The 15,598-nt window shown below is 22.8% G+C and overlaps 1 protein-coding gene across 1 annotated transcript in view; it reads left to right on the plus strand.

Annotated features, from left to right (window-relative positions):
* The window catches only part of LOC112592174 (collagen alpha-1(IV) chain), a 35,463-nt gene that overhangs the window by 12,357 nt on the left and 7,508 nt on the right, over positions 1 to 15,598 (plus strand). Inside the window, exons 15-48 of the mRNA XM_025336177.1 lie at positions 29 to 74; positions 802 to 864; positions 1,754 to 1,809; positions 2,025 to 2,088; positions 2,836 to 2,907; positions 3,107 to 3,178; positions 3,368 to 3,394; positions 4,025 to 4,092; positions 4,267 to 4,357; positions 4,462 to 4,557; positions 4,718 to 4,824; positions 4,947 to 5,036; positions 5,683 to 5,804; positions 6,457 to 6,541; positions 7,298 to 7,334; positions 7,417 to 7,495; positions 7,565 to 7,617; positions 7,969 to 8,061; positions 8,140 to 8,174; positions 8,302 to 8,338; positions 8,963 to 9,025; positions 9,136 to 9,198; positions 10,682 to 10,759; positions 10,873 to 10,917; positions 11,002 to 11,037; positions 11,154 to 11,207; positions 11,283 to 11,345; positions 11,933 to 11,995; positions 12,114 to 12,176; positions 12,763 to 12,798; positions 12,940 to 13,029; positions 13,331 to 13,428; positions 13,606 to 13,705; positions 15,298 to 15,365. Of these exons, the coding sequence (XP_025191962.1) occupies positions 29 to 74; positions 802 to 864; positions 1,754 to 1,809; positions 2,025 to 2,088; positions 2,836 to 2,907; positions 3,107 to 3,178; positions 3,368 to 3,394; positions 4,025 to 4,092; positions 4,267 to 4,357; positions 4,462 to 4,557; positions 4,718 to 4,824; positions 4,947 to 5,036; positions 5,683 to 5,804; positions 6,457 to 6,541; positions 7,298 to 7,334; positions 7,417 to 7,495; positions 7,565 to 7,617; positions 7,969 to 8,061; positions 8,140 to 8,174; positions 8,302 to 8,338; positions 8,963 to 9,025; positions 9,136 to 9,198; positions 10,682 to 10,759; positions 10,873 to 10,917; positions 11,002 to 11,037; positions 11,154 to 11,207; positions 11,283 to 11,345; positions 11,933 to 11,995; positions 12,114 to 12,176; positions 12,763 to 12,798; positions 12,940 to 13,029; positions 13,331 to 13,428; positions 13,606 to 13,705; positions 15,298 to 15,365 (2,313 nt within the window). The remainder of the gene's footprint in view (positions 1 to 28; positions 75 to 801; positions 865 to 1,753; positions 1,810 to 2,024; positions 2,089 to 2,835; positions 2,908 to 3,106; positions 3,179 to 3,367; positions 3,395 to 4,024; positions 4,093 to 4,266; positions 4,358 to 4,461; positions 4,558 to 4,717; positions 4,825 to 4,946; positions 5,037 to 5,682; positions 5,805 to 6,456; positions 6,542 to 7,297; positions 7,335 to 7,416; positions 7,496 to 7,564; positions 7,618 to 7,968; positions 8,062 to 8,139; positions 8,175 to 8,301; positions 8,339 to 8,962; positions 9,026 to 9,135; positions 9,199 to 10,681; positions 10,760 to 10,872; positions 10,918 to 11,001; positions 11,038 to 11,153; positions 11,208 to 11,282; positions 11,346 to 11,932; positions 11,996 to 12,113; positions 12,177 to 12,762; positions 12,799 to 12,939; positions 13,030 to 13,330; positions 13,429 to 13,605; positions 13,706 to 15,297; positions 15,366 to 15,598) is intronic.

Genomic DNA, 15,598 nt, shown 5'->3' on the forward strand with positions numbered 1-15,598 from the left:
TATATTAATATTTTACCTTATTTTTTAGGGTCGTGATGGCTATCATGGACCTGCAGGACCAATCGGACAAAAAGGTAATATATTTAAATAGCACTTTATATTTTATAATGAAGAATATTATATCATATCAATAATATTATATCATAAACATACTATCGTTTTTAACTTTAAAATAATTACTGACTTGGTTGCAGTAGAATGATAAAAATTGTTCTGTGATATAAATAGCTAAAAATAAATCTTAAAATTTTGAAAATTTAATTGTGTACAGAAGTTATAATATTTTTTGAATAACAATAAAATAACTAAAATAATTTAAGATAAAATCGTTGATTTTTGTCTGCATATCCAATTTTGACTATACTTAAAAATCAAATAATTAAAAAAAAAAACTGGAATTATTTTCAATAATGTATTAAAGCTATAATAAATAAAAATAATACATATGTTTAGTACCTTGTGAAATATTAACGTTGTATTGAAAATAAAAAATGTTATCTACATTTATTGAAAAAAACTAAAAAAATTAAATTTCTATAAACTAAGTTAATTTTGTTAAAAACTGATGTTATGTAAATATTTCTATTTTTTATTTGTTTTTCTCAATTATTTGAAAAACAATTAAACATTTCCAACTTTTCCAACTTCATAAAACCAATCAGATCTAACTTTCTACCAAAAATCACCTACAATATCTAATTTTTGCTCTAAAATGCGATAACATAAAATATTTACATAATTGTAAACTCAATATATTCTAATCTAAAATAAAAATTAATATTTTTTTATTTTTTGTTTTAGGTGATCGAGGAATAGATGGCTTAAATGGATTACCAGGACGACCAGGGCTTAAAGGAGAACCAGGTATGTTATAGTAAATTGTGAATGCTAATTATTTATTTATTTATTATATTCTGTATATTCCAGTATATGGGTTAAACGTTCTGTTGCAATTTAAGTACCTATCTAAGTTCAATAATGTAATACAATATAATATACTTCATTTACATGTTAATAATTATTAATATAATATACCTATATAATATGATAAAATATTTACAATATCATACTGAATGTCTTAAGGATCTTAATAATGATTAAATTAAATTAAATCAAGTTTACTATACGCAATTATTAAAATATTAGCAGAACAGTTTATAATTTAATTTTTATTGGAAACATTTGATTCAAAGCTTTTGGATCACTAATATTCAGGGAGTTTATTTTGAAGTGGATAACAGAAAAAAAGTTCAATGCAATTAATAATATCTCATAATAAATCTTGTATAAAAGAACAGATCAAATTGAACACTTGTCGTTAAATGGAGATAAATTAAATACATTTTAGTATATTTTATAAATGAGCCTGAGAATATTAGATTTAAATGAGATGAAGAGAAAAAAATTTTTTTTACTTATAATTTTTAATCCAAATTAAAGAGATAAACTTCTTGAAAAACTGTAGTTTAAAAATAATAAAAACGATTCTCAATGGGAAGAAAAACGATCAGACTCTAATGGAAAATTAATTAAGTCCCCATTATAATAAGAATAGTTTATATAAATTATAAAAAAAATTGTAATTGTACTGTATTATTGTAATGACTAATGACTTTTTTTAAGTTGAACGATACATATACATTATACAATTTAAATTATAAATTGGAGCTAAATTTAATGGATTAATTAAAAAAAATCTTCTACAAAATATTTTATAATTTAAATTTATCATTATTTTTATTTTGTTTTTTAGGATTGGACGGGGCTCCAGGTGCAGCTGGGCTAAGAGGTCCTCCAGGAAAACCAGGGGTATATTTTATTTTTTACTAAATCAAGAATATTATTTTATAATATTTAAAATCAAAATATTTTATTTTGTTATGATTTTTAAATACTATAAAATCTATAAAAAACATAGTTAGCCAGCCAAAAATAATTTATCGTTTGGTCATAAATTACCAATTATAGAGTACATAATAATGGTACAATGAATTTAATTTTTAAACAATTTAATTTATATTTAGGGTGGAACAGGTAGACCAGGTTTACCTGGACCTCAAGGACCACGGGGATATCCTGGACCTACAGGTATATTGATGTTTTATATAGCTTATAGAATGATATCTAATTAACATTTTACTTTTTTGACAATCCGATTAAGTAAAAACGTAATACCAAAATATTGTACAATCCAATAAAAATTCACGTCGTGTTTTATATTTCTAGTTTAGAAAAAATACCAACTAATTTATATAATAATTAATTTAATATTGTTTAAAAATTGTAGTAAATATTAAATTTTAAATAATGTGCACAGTTAAAAACATTATTCAAAAAGTTAAAACATGTAATGATTTCTTAATTTATAATAACTAATTAAAGTTAATATGCATATACTTTAAAAATTAAAAATAAAAATATTATTAAAATTAGTTTAATAAATCTGCAAAATGTCCATTTATATTTCCTAAATACTTACCACTAAATCTAAATAAATATTCTATTACATTTTGTATACGTTAATATTCATCGTGATTAGATGATACACATCATATGTAGATGACTAATTCAATACAACTAAATTGGATGTATTAAACATATTATTTATATACTTTCAGAATTTTAAGTCCTGTGAAACTTTAATTCTTTTAAAATAAATTCACACTTCTATATTAAACATCTATTAATTTTTTTCTCTACTTAATCAATAAGTCAAAAATGTAATACAAAAATTTGAAGTATCATTGTTTTATAATAATTGTAATGTTTTATTTAGTATAATTTAAAAATATAAATTCAGTTCATCTTTGCTTATATTAATCTCATGATTTTCAGGACCAAAGGGTTTAGATGGCATGGACGGTTTACCAGGACCACCTGGTCCGAAAGGCAATATTGGAGGTCAAGGTGTGTTTTTTTACAGTATAATAATGATACTATACTGTATACATACGTATTTAAAAACATTGTAACATAAAAACAAATATTTTTAGTAAACAACTTTTTTATTAGTTTTATTAAACATTTTTAATTATTCAGTTATAAAAAATACCGTGATTACATTTTAATAAACATATTTTTAATTTTCAAATTTATAATAATTTAGGAGTACCAGGGTTAGTGGGCTTAGAAGGATTGCCAGGAGAAAAAGGAACAAAAGGAGAACCAGGACTTACAGGTATGTAAATTTTAATTCTAATTTAAGTTTTGAATATAATCAATTTTATTCAGAACCATATTATACATAAATTAAATTTTATGAATTTTAAAAATAATCATTATAATTAATTTCATATTTTATATTCCAATTATACTTAAAACATGGCTTACCTTATCAGTTAAGTAATTTTAATTTTTGATTTTGCAGGTTTACCCGGAGAATCTGGTCAAAGAGGTATTTATATTAATTAATAAATATAATTATTATTTTCATGTACTTACTTGATGGGATTTTAGCTCTTAATTTTTCCTAATTTATTTTCAATTAAATTTTTTTTTATCATACAGAAATGAATAAATAAATTATCATAACTTATCAAAACGCAACCCGTAAATAATTGTAGATTTAATATAACATTTTGTTTTTATTAAAAAGTGTAAAAATTTATCAAATAAACCATTTCAACATTTTGAATTTGTATCAAATAAATACCATTAAACAAAAATTTGTTAATTAATTAGTTGTTAAAAAAAAAAGAAAAAAAATTATCACAAAATATTATTTAACATTACAATGTATATTTTACCAATACCAATCAATTTTTGATGAATTTTGAAAACTTTTAGGAATCGTATTTTGAACAGTTACATACTATAATAAATTCATCGCTGATTAGAAATATAGATTTTTTTTAATTGAAAAATATAATATCAATTCAAATGTTTTACATTTAAATTTGAGGTTTTGTTTTATTGTATACATAAGTTAATAAGTCAATTTATTAGATAAACATTGTAAAACAAAACGTATATTATAAATCTGAAAACTTATTGTTTTTTTAATTATATAAAAATGTACGTATAGGATTTCCTGGTGTACAAGGTCCACCTGGACCTAGAGGAGCTGTTGGAGAAAAAGGCGCTTCAATAATCGTGAGTGATAAAAATAATATTTATTTTTTCTATTTACGTATAAACTATGTTTAAATAAGTTTTCTGATAAATTCTCCTTTTTTTTTTTATTAATACTAGTTATAACTTACGCGTAATAGATTTATAGATATTTTTATACATAAATATAATTTTAAGAAAACAATATTTTAATAGGGACCTAAAGGATATGATGGAATTGATGGACGAGATGGTGAAAAAGGATTTAAAGGTGAACGTGGTTTTCAGGGTGAACGAGGATCTCCAGGTATGCATAATTGGGTAACATATCATATTAAAAATATTTTATTATTTAACCGTTGATGCTCATATCGTTTTGATAATATAATTTAAAATTAAAATTATTTTTAGGTGATTCGCCAACTGGCATTCCTGGATCTCCAGGTGTTAAGGGTGCTACAGGAGAAAAAGGAGAAGAAGGCAAACCAGGAACCCCAGGAATCCCAGGTTAATCATAACATTCTTTCTAATAAAAAAAACTATTTTTTATTATGTTTATAAAATTAACAATATAATTTATTTCCATAATTTATTAAACATAGTTTTTTATTTTTATTTCATTTAATTCATTTTTTCTTATACTTATGTAATATTATACTAATTATAGGTCGAGATGGACCAAAAGGTGAAATAGGTGGACGCTGCCAAGGCTGTAGTCCGGGAGAGAAAGGTAGTAAAGGAGAGCCTGGATTATATGGAACGCCAGGATTGAAGGTAATACTTAAATAAATCATTCTCATTAATTACGTTGATTGTATACATTTCAAAAATGTGTTAAAAATAATTTTAAGCAATTTTAAAATACAAAACAATACAATATATAATTTATTTTATAGGGACCACGAGGGCCACCAGGAGAAAGAGGATATCCAGGGGAACCTGGTGCTGATGGATTGATCGGACCAACTGGTGAACCTGGTGCTCCTGTAAGAATTAAAATAATTAATACATACCTTTTAAAGCTACATTTTAGGAATAAATAGATGATTTAAAATAACCATACAAAACAGCACAAACTTTAGGTACATTATAAATCGATTTTAATTTTAAAACATGCTTGTTTATTAAAGTATAAATATAAAAATAACTGGACAAGTATTGATATAATATATTTTTTCGAAAAAATATAGCAATGAGTAATTGTCATATATCAAATTGTATGTGAAGTAATAGCCTGCACAGGATTTAACATGATATTATTAATACATACGTTATTATTACCTATTTTTAACAGCTATATGATTTCAATAACTAATAAGAAATAATTCTGTGAGTGTTATCTACCAATATATTCTTAAAGTCACAATATATCAATACATTTTCATTTTTATTAATATATGTTATATTATACACAGTTTATACCGATGAACTTTATGTACCTGATATAATAAACAAATATATATGTATAAAAAAAACCTAACCACATACTATAATAATATATAGTTTTTTATTAACCTTTTAAAATTGTAAAAAATTGTAATTAAATATTTTTTATATCTTTAAAATTAGCACTTATCTATAATTTTTATGCAAAATAATTGCATCTGAACAATACTTATAATTGTTTGTCAGGGAATAGATGGCTTACAAGGTGATCCTGGTCCACCTGGTGAAAAAGGTGAACCTGCGATGATAACAGCTAATATGGTAAATAATATAAAAGGAGAACCTGGACCTCGTGGTGATCCTGGAAGGTAATTTATTTTTTTAATTTTATTGACATAAAATAATGATAGTAATAATTTAGATTAAACAAATTTAATAATATACTTTGATAAGCAATTTTTATCTGAAAAATTATCTTGCTTCTTTTGAAACATTAAAAATCATCATGAACTTTTCAGTATATATTTGTATATTATATTCTTGGTGAATATATAAAATAGATATATATTTTATGAAATGTAACGTTTAGACGGCGTCATAAATAGGCAAATTCGATACATGTTTGCTTACAAAAAATGTTTTTATATCAATGTTAAATTAATTTATATATTGTATAAATATAATACTATTTATTAACACTGTCTAGTATCTACCTAAATTATTTCTATTAGTAAAATAAAAAACTTTGGTTCTTTAAACTTATATTTACTTATGATTTTGTTATTGCATTAAACGATATAGTTTACATTAAAATTTAATAGTTTTCCTTCAAAAATAAAACTAAACTATACAAATATAATTGTTAGTACATAAACATAATAACGGATTTTTAATACATACCTACGTTTAATTAAATTTGTTTTGAATGTTTGAATAAAATAATATATTGATGTCAAAATATTATCTAAAATTCTTTAAAGATTTAATATTTAATGTTTTTGAAATCATTTAATTAATTAGGGACGGCTTACGAGGAGCAGATGGATTAGATGGACCTGAGGGAAGACCAGGTTTAGATGGATTACCTGGAGCTGTTGGAGATAAAGTAAACACCGCATTAAAATAACTATGATTAAATGATTTTTTTTAAATTTAATTTTGGTATAATATTAAGTTTTTGTTTTTTTTTTCATACACATATTCTCTAAGATATTTTAAAAACTTTCATATTAAAAAAAAATATCAATTGTAACTCAATGTTATTGATTACATACGATTGTATACATACGTTTAGTGATTTAAAAAAAAAAAATGAAATTTAAGTTTTTAAACTATGAAAAAATGAATAACTTACTAATATACCTATTAGATATATTTAAATTCTTAACAATAAAATAATAACTGATTAAAATTGAACTTCCTCATGGATATTTCAATTTGTAAATTTGTAAAATTTGTTCAATTTGAATTTAATTTAAAAGTTATCATCTTTAATAAAAAAAATAAAAAAAAATATACGATAAAGAATGCTTTAAGCTAAAAAGTAAAATAATATTATGAATTTATTATATTTCTTATTATATTATTTATCATTAAATTAATCATTATAATAGCAATTTATTTTAATGTGTATGATATAAAAAACAATAGTTATTTACTACGTATTTTTTTTTTTTTTTTTGGTTGCTGGTTCTTTTAAAACAAGAATGTTATTGCTCATTTAAAGTTGAAAGTTTACAAAATTTAAAAAATATAAATGCATATTATTAATGATATTATTAATTAAATTTGATAAAATGTATAATATTGATCATCATAAAATTATAATTAAATAACGTAAACTTTTTGTTTTAATTATTAGGGTGATAGAGGTTTCCCAGGTTCTGATGGTATACCAGGTAAATTACCTACATAATATTTACTGTTTAATTATTTTTGAAATATTAACTATGGCTAAAATATTTATTTATTAATCTACAGGACAACCTGGATATTATGGAGCCAAAGGAGAAAAAGGCATTAGTATTAAAGGAGAACAAGGAATTTTGGGAAGACCTGGGTATACCTAATATTTATAACGAATTTGATTTATTTGAATTTAAAACAAATTTTACCTTAATTTTAATAGAATAAAAGGAGATAAAGGAGATCCAGGATTAACGGGTCCAAAAGGAACTCCCGGTTAGTGAAATTTATTATAAAATTAGCAAAAATTTAAGATTTATCTTAAAGTAAATATGAGCTTTAAAATACACGTTTTGAAATATTTTCATGGCATCGTTACATCAATACATTGTGTAATTAGATGTTTTTTAAATATTTTAAAAATTCTATTTTAATAAATATTCAAAATGTTTTATCATATATATCTACATTATATAATATTATGTTTATTTTATACTATATTATATAATTATATTTAGTATGAATATTAATTAATTAAAATAATTTTTAAGTAGACGATATAATTTATACTTATCATTACTTTTTTATACATTATTCATTAACTCTCACTAAATATAAAAATGATAGGCAATTGCGAACTTGGGGAGTACGAGAGGGCGCAAAAAGGTGAACCCGGAAGTCAAGGAGATAAAGGTGAACCAGGTCCACCGGGTATTGATGGTTAGTAACTGATTTAGTAAATTTAACTTATGTTAAGTATATTTCATTTATTTACTATTGATTATTTATTCATATTAGGTTATCCGGGAGAAAAGGGATCATTAGGACCAGTTGTAAGTATTTGATCCTAATAATAAAGGATTTTTTATCAATGTTGTTTTATCACAATTCATATTGTTTTTAATTTTAAATTTTCAAATTAAATACTTTTTAAAAATTTGAAAACATTTCATTTTATAGGGTCCAAGTGGACCAATAGGACCAAGAGGAATTCCAGGTGAGTAACTTAAAATTAAATACAAATTCATTAAATTCATTCTTTTACATAATATATTATTAATATTTTAACATACATGTGTTTTTGGACTAGATATAGTTTTAATTATTTTTAATTTTACATGATTTATTTGAAGTCACAGTTTCATGATTACTAAAAAATGATGGGACTAATTGTATAACGTTAAAATTTCGCGTTACAGTATCTATAGGGTCTTTCTGCAACCAATGAATAATATAAATTATGTTAACTAAAAAAAAAAAAAAACTGATCTATAAAATTTGTAAACAATATTTTTTTTTTTTTGTTATCGAGCTATTTGTAAGCGACCTCGTTCATAAAAATTTTTTTTATCATAATTTCAAAAACATATATATAATATATGATTCATTATTTTTCAATGCAGTACATAAAATATCAGGTAGCAATTGGCATTTTTTTTCAATTAAGTCAATCAATTATTTTTTAATGTTTTAATTAATACAAAGTTTTCAATTATATTCTCAATAAAAATAAGTACTTTTAATTTATATAAAATATTATTTATAAATATTAATTACATTTTATATCTTATGATATTTGTAAGAATTAAAAATGTTCTTCATCAATATAACTTTTATTTAGGTCTTGTTGGCCCCAGAGGAGCACCGGGTATTCGTGGAGAAAAGGGAAATACTGGACCAATGGGTTAGTATATATTGTTAAATTAAAATAATTATAATAACTTAATCATCATGGAAATTAAATCACTTTGTTTTTACGGTAATAAACTATATTCCTTGTTTAACTATATTCAGGTTTCCTCGGTGAAGCTGGGCGTGATGGAGAAAGAGGATATCCAGGATTACCTTCGCCTAAAGGTTGTTTAAAAAATATATTACATAAATACGAATAGTTAACATAGTGTTTGCTTAATACTAAATTTAAAGTAAATTTAGATAAACAAAAATGAATACTTTAATGACTGTCTAATTGTAAACTCAATATCACAATTTTATTTTATTTTATTTCATGATTACAAGAGTTATTATCTCTAATTTCAGATCTTAATAATAATTTTAAATGTAGATAAGTGAATACCACTCTGCTGTACATTAGGTTTTGAGAGAAAGTCACTATTATAAATGTGATAAATTTAAATTCAATCATATATCATAGTATACCAAAATGGATTCTGAGCTAATACGATATATCAGCCAATAATACCGAGTGATTTTTTTTATGTAATATTTACAATATTCATATATTAAACTCATTTACCTTACTTTTAATATTGTATTTTTCCCGAAAATAATTGTATTTATTATATTATTAGTATTTAATTGTTAAAATAATATATACTGTATTATATTAACTTATAAGACTCAAAATATAATAACATCTGTCTGTAAACACCTTATAACAGTAAAATTTAAATCATAGTATCTATAAATATATAATATTTTAAAATAAATCAAAAATGTTATTGTGTACAATGAAATTCATAATAATATAAAATATATAAAAGTTTGAGTTCTAACAAATAATGTTTTTATACTATAACAAAATAATTATTAAATCGTTATTTATTGTTCAAATCATTAATTTCATCTAAATTAAAACTTAAAACATCTAAAAAAATAATCGCCTTTATGCTTTTTTTTAGATTTTATAGTTTCAACTTGAATTATTTAAGAGGAATCTTGTATTACATTTTCAAAAGTTAGATAAAAAAAAAATATTTCATAATTTTTTTTTACTACAAAATAATTTACTAATTTTTACGATTTTTACGAGTTTTATCAAAGTTCTAACTTTGAATCCTTACAAAAAAAATATTGGAACTATTAAAATGTTTGATATTTTTTAATTGAAAACTTAAAAACTAATAAGAACTTTGTACACAATTTTTAAGCGTTTCTTCTCAGATAATAACTTTTAATCTACATTTATGAAAAAAATGATTTTTTCTCATGCCTTTAAATAGCTCAAAAATAGTAAAAAAAAATAATAATGTAAATATAAAACGATAATAATTGATGAAAATTTCAAGGTACTACAGTTATTCGTTTTCGAGTTACATGATTGACTAGATTCGGTAATTGGCCATTTACAAAGACAAAGAAACACAAAATTATTTATATATTAAATTTTAATCTACCATTTAATACTAATTACAATTGGATCTGAATCTTTTTGAATCTGAAATATACTATTGGACTGAAGTATCATTTGTATGTGTTACCATACTCACAACGACACTACTTCTTTCTTTCAACATACGATGCTCAAATAACTAACCAGCTTTTTATCTAGGATATTAATGATATTAAAAATAAACTAACGAATTTTAATATTATTTAGGTGTCAAAGGTGAACCTGGTATACCAATGATTGGACCAAAGGGTTCAGAAGGATTTCCAGGTGAAAAGGGAGAGAAAGGTAATTAAAATTAGTATTTAAATAACAAATAAAGATTTTCGATGACTGTTTTTTTTTATATAATATTTATATAAAGTATAAACTATACTAATAAATTATTTAACTTTGATCAGGTCTTCAAGGACCGTTTGGAAGACCAGGAGTCTCTGGTGAACCAGGTATGTTGATAATAATTCAAATATTTTACTACATTATTTCAGATGACATATAATTTATAAATATGCGTTTTTCTTATATTATAGGCACTCCTGGATTACCCGGAGAAAAAGGAATGCAAGGTAATATCATATTACATAATTAAATTTTAATTTAATCGTTTGATGATTTGTATCGTATGTATAATTGAAATTAATATTATTTTTAAATTCATTTTTTTTGGTGTATTTCTATTCAGGTGAAATTGGTTTAGAAGGATTACCAGGACAAACAGGACCTAAGGGAGAACCTGGTGATTAATATCATAATATCTTAAAATTAAATAAATATCCTTTATAATAAAATATGTTTAATTTCTATTCAACAGGCCCGATTGGACCAAGTGGACCACCCGGTAATGATGGCTTACCCGGCGCAGATGGTCCAAAAGGTAATAGTTTGATTAATACATATAACAAATAAAAAATATTATTGTTTAGAATAGCTAGTAAACAATAAATAATTTTTGCTTAATGAATAGCAAATATTTACAATCAAATAGTGAATATTTACGTGCAAAATAAATGCTTACAATTATCAATATTATTATGAGCACTATTCTATTAACTCTATTAACGTATACAATATCTAGAACAATATACCTAAATCATGTTATGTTATATATGTGTTTTAAAATGTAAAAACTGTTGAGGGTCAATAATGTTATATTTTTTATTTATTATTTATCGATACACTTTAATAATTAACTGGTGAACCAATCAATATAGTACTAACTTTAAATATTTTAAAAGGGATAATTAAAACTTAAAAATAGATAAACCAGCGAAATATAATTACTATTATATTATGAATTAATATTTTAAATAGGTATATGAGAATCGAAAATAAGAGATTAATTGAATAATAAAAAACATCATAACATCATAATATATGCATGAAAGACCATGATCTATTCATGATAATATTTTTTTCTGAAATTACATGAAATTATTTATAAATATAATTTTCTTTTGTTAGGTGAACCTGGATTACCAGGTGAACCAGGTAGACCAGGACTGCAAGGATTTCCCGGGCCAAAAGGTAAATTTACTTCTGAAATAAAAAAATTAATTTTATCAATAATTATAATAACTTAATTTAACTAGCATTTCATCATATTTTCGATTAATTACTTAAAACTAAATGGATTTAATTTTAGGTGATACTGGACCCACAGGTCCGGAAGGTCCAAAAGGTTTTTCAGGATTCAGAGGATTACCAGGTAAATACAATCATATATGCTCACTCAATCATTTAATTTGCATTAGTATTCTAACTAATACTTATATATAATACATATTATTAATCTTATTTTTAATTTTAGGTAGATTTATTTATAATCGTTTATCAAATGTTGTTAAGTACATATTTTTATATTTATTAAATTAATCCGATATGGCTTAAAAAATATCTTGGCTAATCTAAACCAGAATTTGTGTAATTATATAAAAAATAAGACCATCTAATACAAATAGTTTTAGTAGTTTTTGCGACTACACAATTATTTTTGAGAGAAATGTGCAAAAACTGTGAAATTTATAGCAAATCTATTTTGATTCTGTCCTGTCTTATTCATCAATTTTTATACCTAAAATAATAGGTATAGAAATTATTTTTTGAGTTTAGATTTTAACATAAATATTTATAATCAAAAAAAAAAAAAATTAAAAGTAAAAATAAGTTGTAATTTATAACTATATGAATTTGTTTTCATTAAATCATTTTTATAACAATTAATAATTTACTTTAGTCGTGTTGAAAATTTTAATTATTAATATAAACCATTTTCATTTTTTTTTTTTTTACAGGAGCGGTTGGAAAACCTGGAATCGATGGAATGCCAGGTATAAAATTTGCAACTGATTAAAAGTTTATTTTTTTATAACATGTTTTACTCAATTAGATTGTTTCATATTAGTTTGTAATTGAACTAACTGATAAGTTTAAAATTATATAATTTATACTAAATAAACTTAAATTTATAGGAGAAAAGGGCGATAAAGGGGATATTGGATTACCTGGAATCAGTGGACCACCAGGAGAAGATGGTTTGCCAGGACCACAAGGATATAGAGGTATAATTTGAATTAATAATGAATTATTTTATTTTTATGTTCTTTAAAAAAAAATTAAATACGCTAGATATTTAAAAAAAAAACAGGAAATATTTTTATGTTATTATTTTAGGTTCCGTTTAATTCGATTTCTGTTACACTTTCATGTAACATTTATAGAATTATTTAAATAAAAAATCATATTTATAATTATTATAAGTTAAAAACCATAAATTTAAAACTGACATTTTTCTTTCAATTTTTTCATAAAATTTTAATTATACTATTTATAGTTTTCAATTATTATTATTGTAAATTGCAGGTGAAAAGGGTGATATAGGTTTCCCTGGACCTCCGGGTGAAACGGGATTACGTGGTTTACCAGGTCCTATTGGCGAACGAGGTCCTGTAGGATTACCGGTAAATTCTGATTTTTTTTTAATCAAATGACAAAAAAATATTGTATATAGTTAATTAATTAAAATGCTAGAAATAGATATTTTTCTAAAAGTTTTAGATGTATAATACGTTATTTATAATATTAGTTTAGTATATTTTGATATTTTAATTTTTTATGTTCATTTTTAACATACCTAGGGATTAAAAGGAGAACCCGGTCCAGTTTCAGAAAAAGGACAAAAAGGAGAGCCTGGTGAATCCGGTCTTAGAGGACCACAAGGACTACCAGGAATTGATGGTAAATAAATTTCAAAAACTTAAAATATCTAAATACTATTTTTGGCCATTGCCTATTTCTGAGTGTCTAATGTTTAACCAAATATTGAAGTATGATATATTATTGTTATGTATGTAATTAATTTTATAGCACACATTACAAAAAATGTGATTATTGTCTAAAGTATTCGAAAAAACTCATATCTCATCAAACAATTGTTTAAGTTGTTGATATTTTTGCTTAACTATACACTAATGAAAGCTCATAGTTATACTACCCAACTTAGTTATTCAGATCAAAAATAACCACTTATTAGAAATATATTGAGTGATCTAGTTATTGTGAACACAATTAAAATATAAATATATATTTTTTAATTTTTATACCAATACATTAAATTAAATTACAAAATTAAAGATACATAGATGGTTATTACAATCTATGAATGTGATTTTTTTTACATTTAAATTCAATACTATCAGTGGAAAAATCTTATAATTGATAAAATCAATAAAATTATCAATTGGTAGATACGCGATTATTTTTCAAGTCATAAGAGGTTTTCCTGTTAATCGAGTTTCTGTATCATGAACGCATCAATTTCAATACCCTTAATGTAAAACCACTAAAACACCTACATGTTTAGAGTATTCAATTTGAGATTTAAATATGTTAAATATTGTAGGATATTATTTATTTTAGCTTATAGTTCATGTTTTCCGTTATTCCGGTAATACGCGAAATTTTATAGATAGGTACTCAAAAAAGAAAACGTATTACACTGATTTGTAATATTTCCGTTTTGAATAATTAGAACTTTGAAGCAATAGGTACATATAAATTATTAGAAACTAATATGGTATGTAAAAAAAAAAAAATGAAGAATCAAAACAGTTAATGAAGTGTTATTATTATTGTGACTGTTGTTTATTTGAATTCGGTTAACTTTTATGATGAAAACATAATTAAATCACATCTAATTTGAAAAATAAATATTAAAATGTTATAAAATATAAATACTATTGCATGATTTTAAAATTTATGTTATTAAAATGAAAAATACAATGTTGCTTCAAAAATAAATTTCATTATTCGATGTTAATATAAGAACTCTCTACTACTATACATATGTATTAATTTCAATATTTTCTTTTAAGTGTGGGTTCAATAAACATGTTTTTATCATGAAAACTTTCAATATCAAATAATACATATAACAATAGTTCATTATTAAATATTATTAACTTTTACTGTTACAAGACAAAATAATTTCATAAAATTGTATACAAATTAATCTAAACATAAGTTATAAGTGTTAAATATGTTATTCTATTTTAATTTCAAAAGTTCTTTACATAATATGTCCTTCATTTTAATTAATAAATATAAAATTCATTTAGATTATAATATTATGATTATTTTATAATTTAAATGTTCATAACATATAATTGTATAGACTTTCATTAACAAATATTAAATTTAATAGAAGAAAAATGTAAAATTTAGTCTAACTTCTAACCACTACATTTCAATATAATATTTATTTTATTATTTACATAGTATTCGGTTTTTACATTTTACAATAGTAATTATATTATAAATTAAATTTACAGGTTTACCTGGATTGAAAGGAGACATGGGATTCCCAGGAATTGGATTACAAGGATGGGCAGGACAAAAGGTAAATTTACATAATAATTTTAATATTATAGCACAGAGATAACCAATGAATATTATCACATAATATATTCATACCCCAGTCAGTATAATGATGCATACATTTAAATTTTATTGGAAGTAAATACTAAAAATATTAAATTAATGTATATGCATATTTTTTTATAATAATCGCGACATTATATTAGTCAGAATATATGTTTTTTTTACAAACTTAAATATAGTTATGATTTACTA

Source organism: Melanaphis sacchari, unplaced genomic scaffold (assembly GCF_002803265.2).
Source record: "Melanaphis sacchari strain LSU unplaced genomic scaffold, SCAv2.0 Contig159_pilon_pilon, whole genome shotgun sequence".
NCBI lineage: Eukaryota > Metazoa > Arthropoda > Insecta > Hemiptera > Aphididae > Melanaphis > Melanaphis sacchari.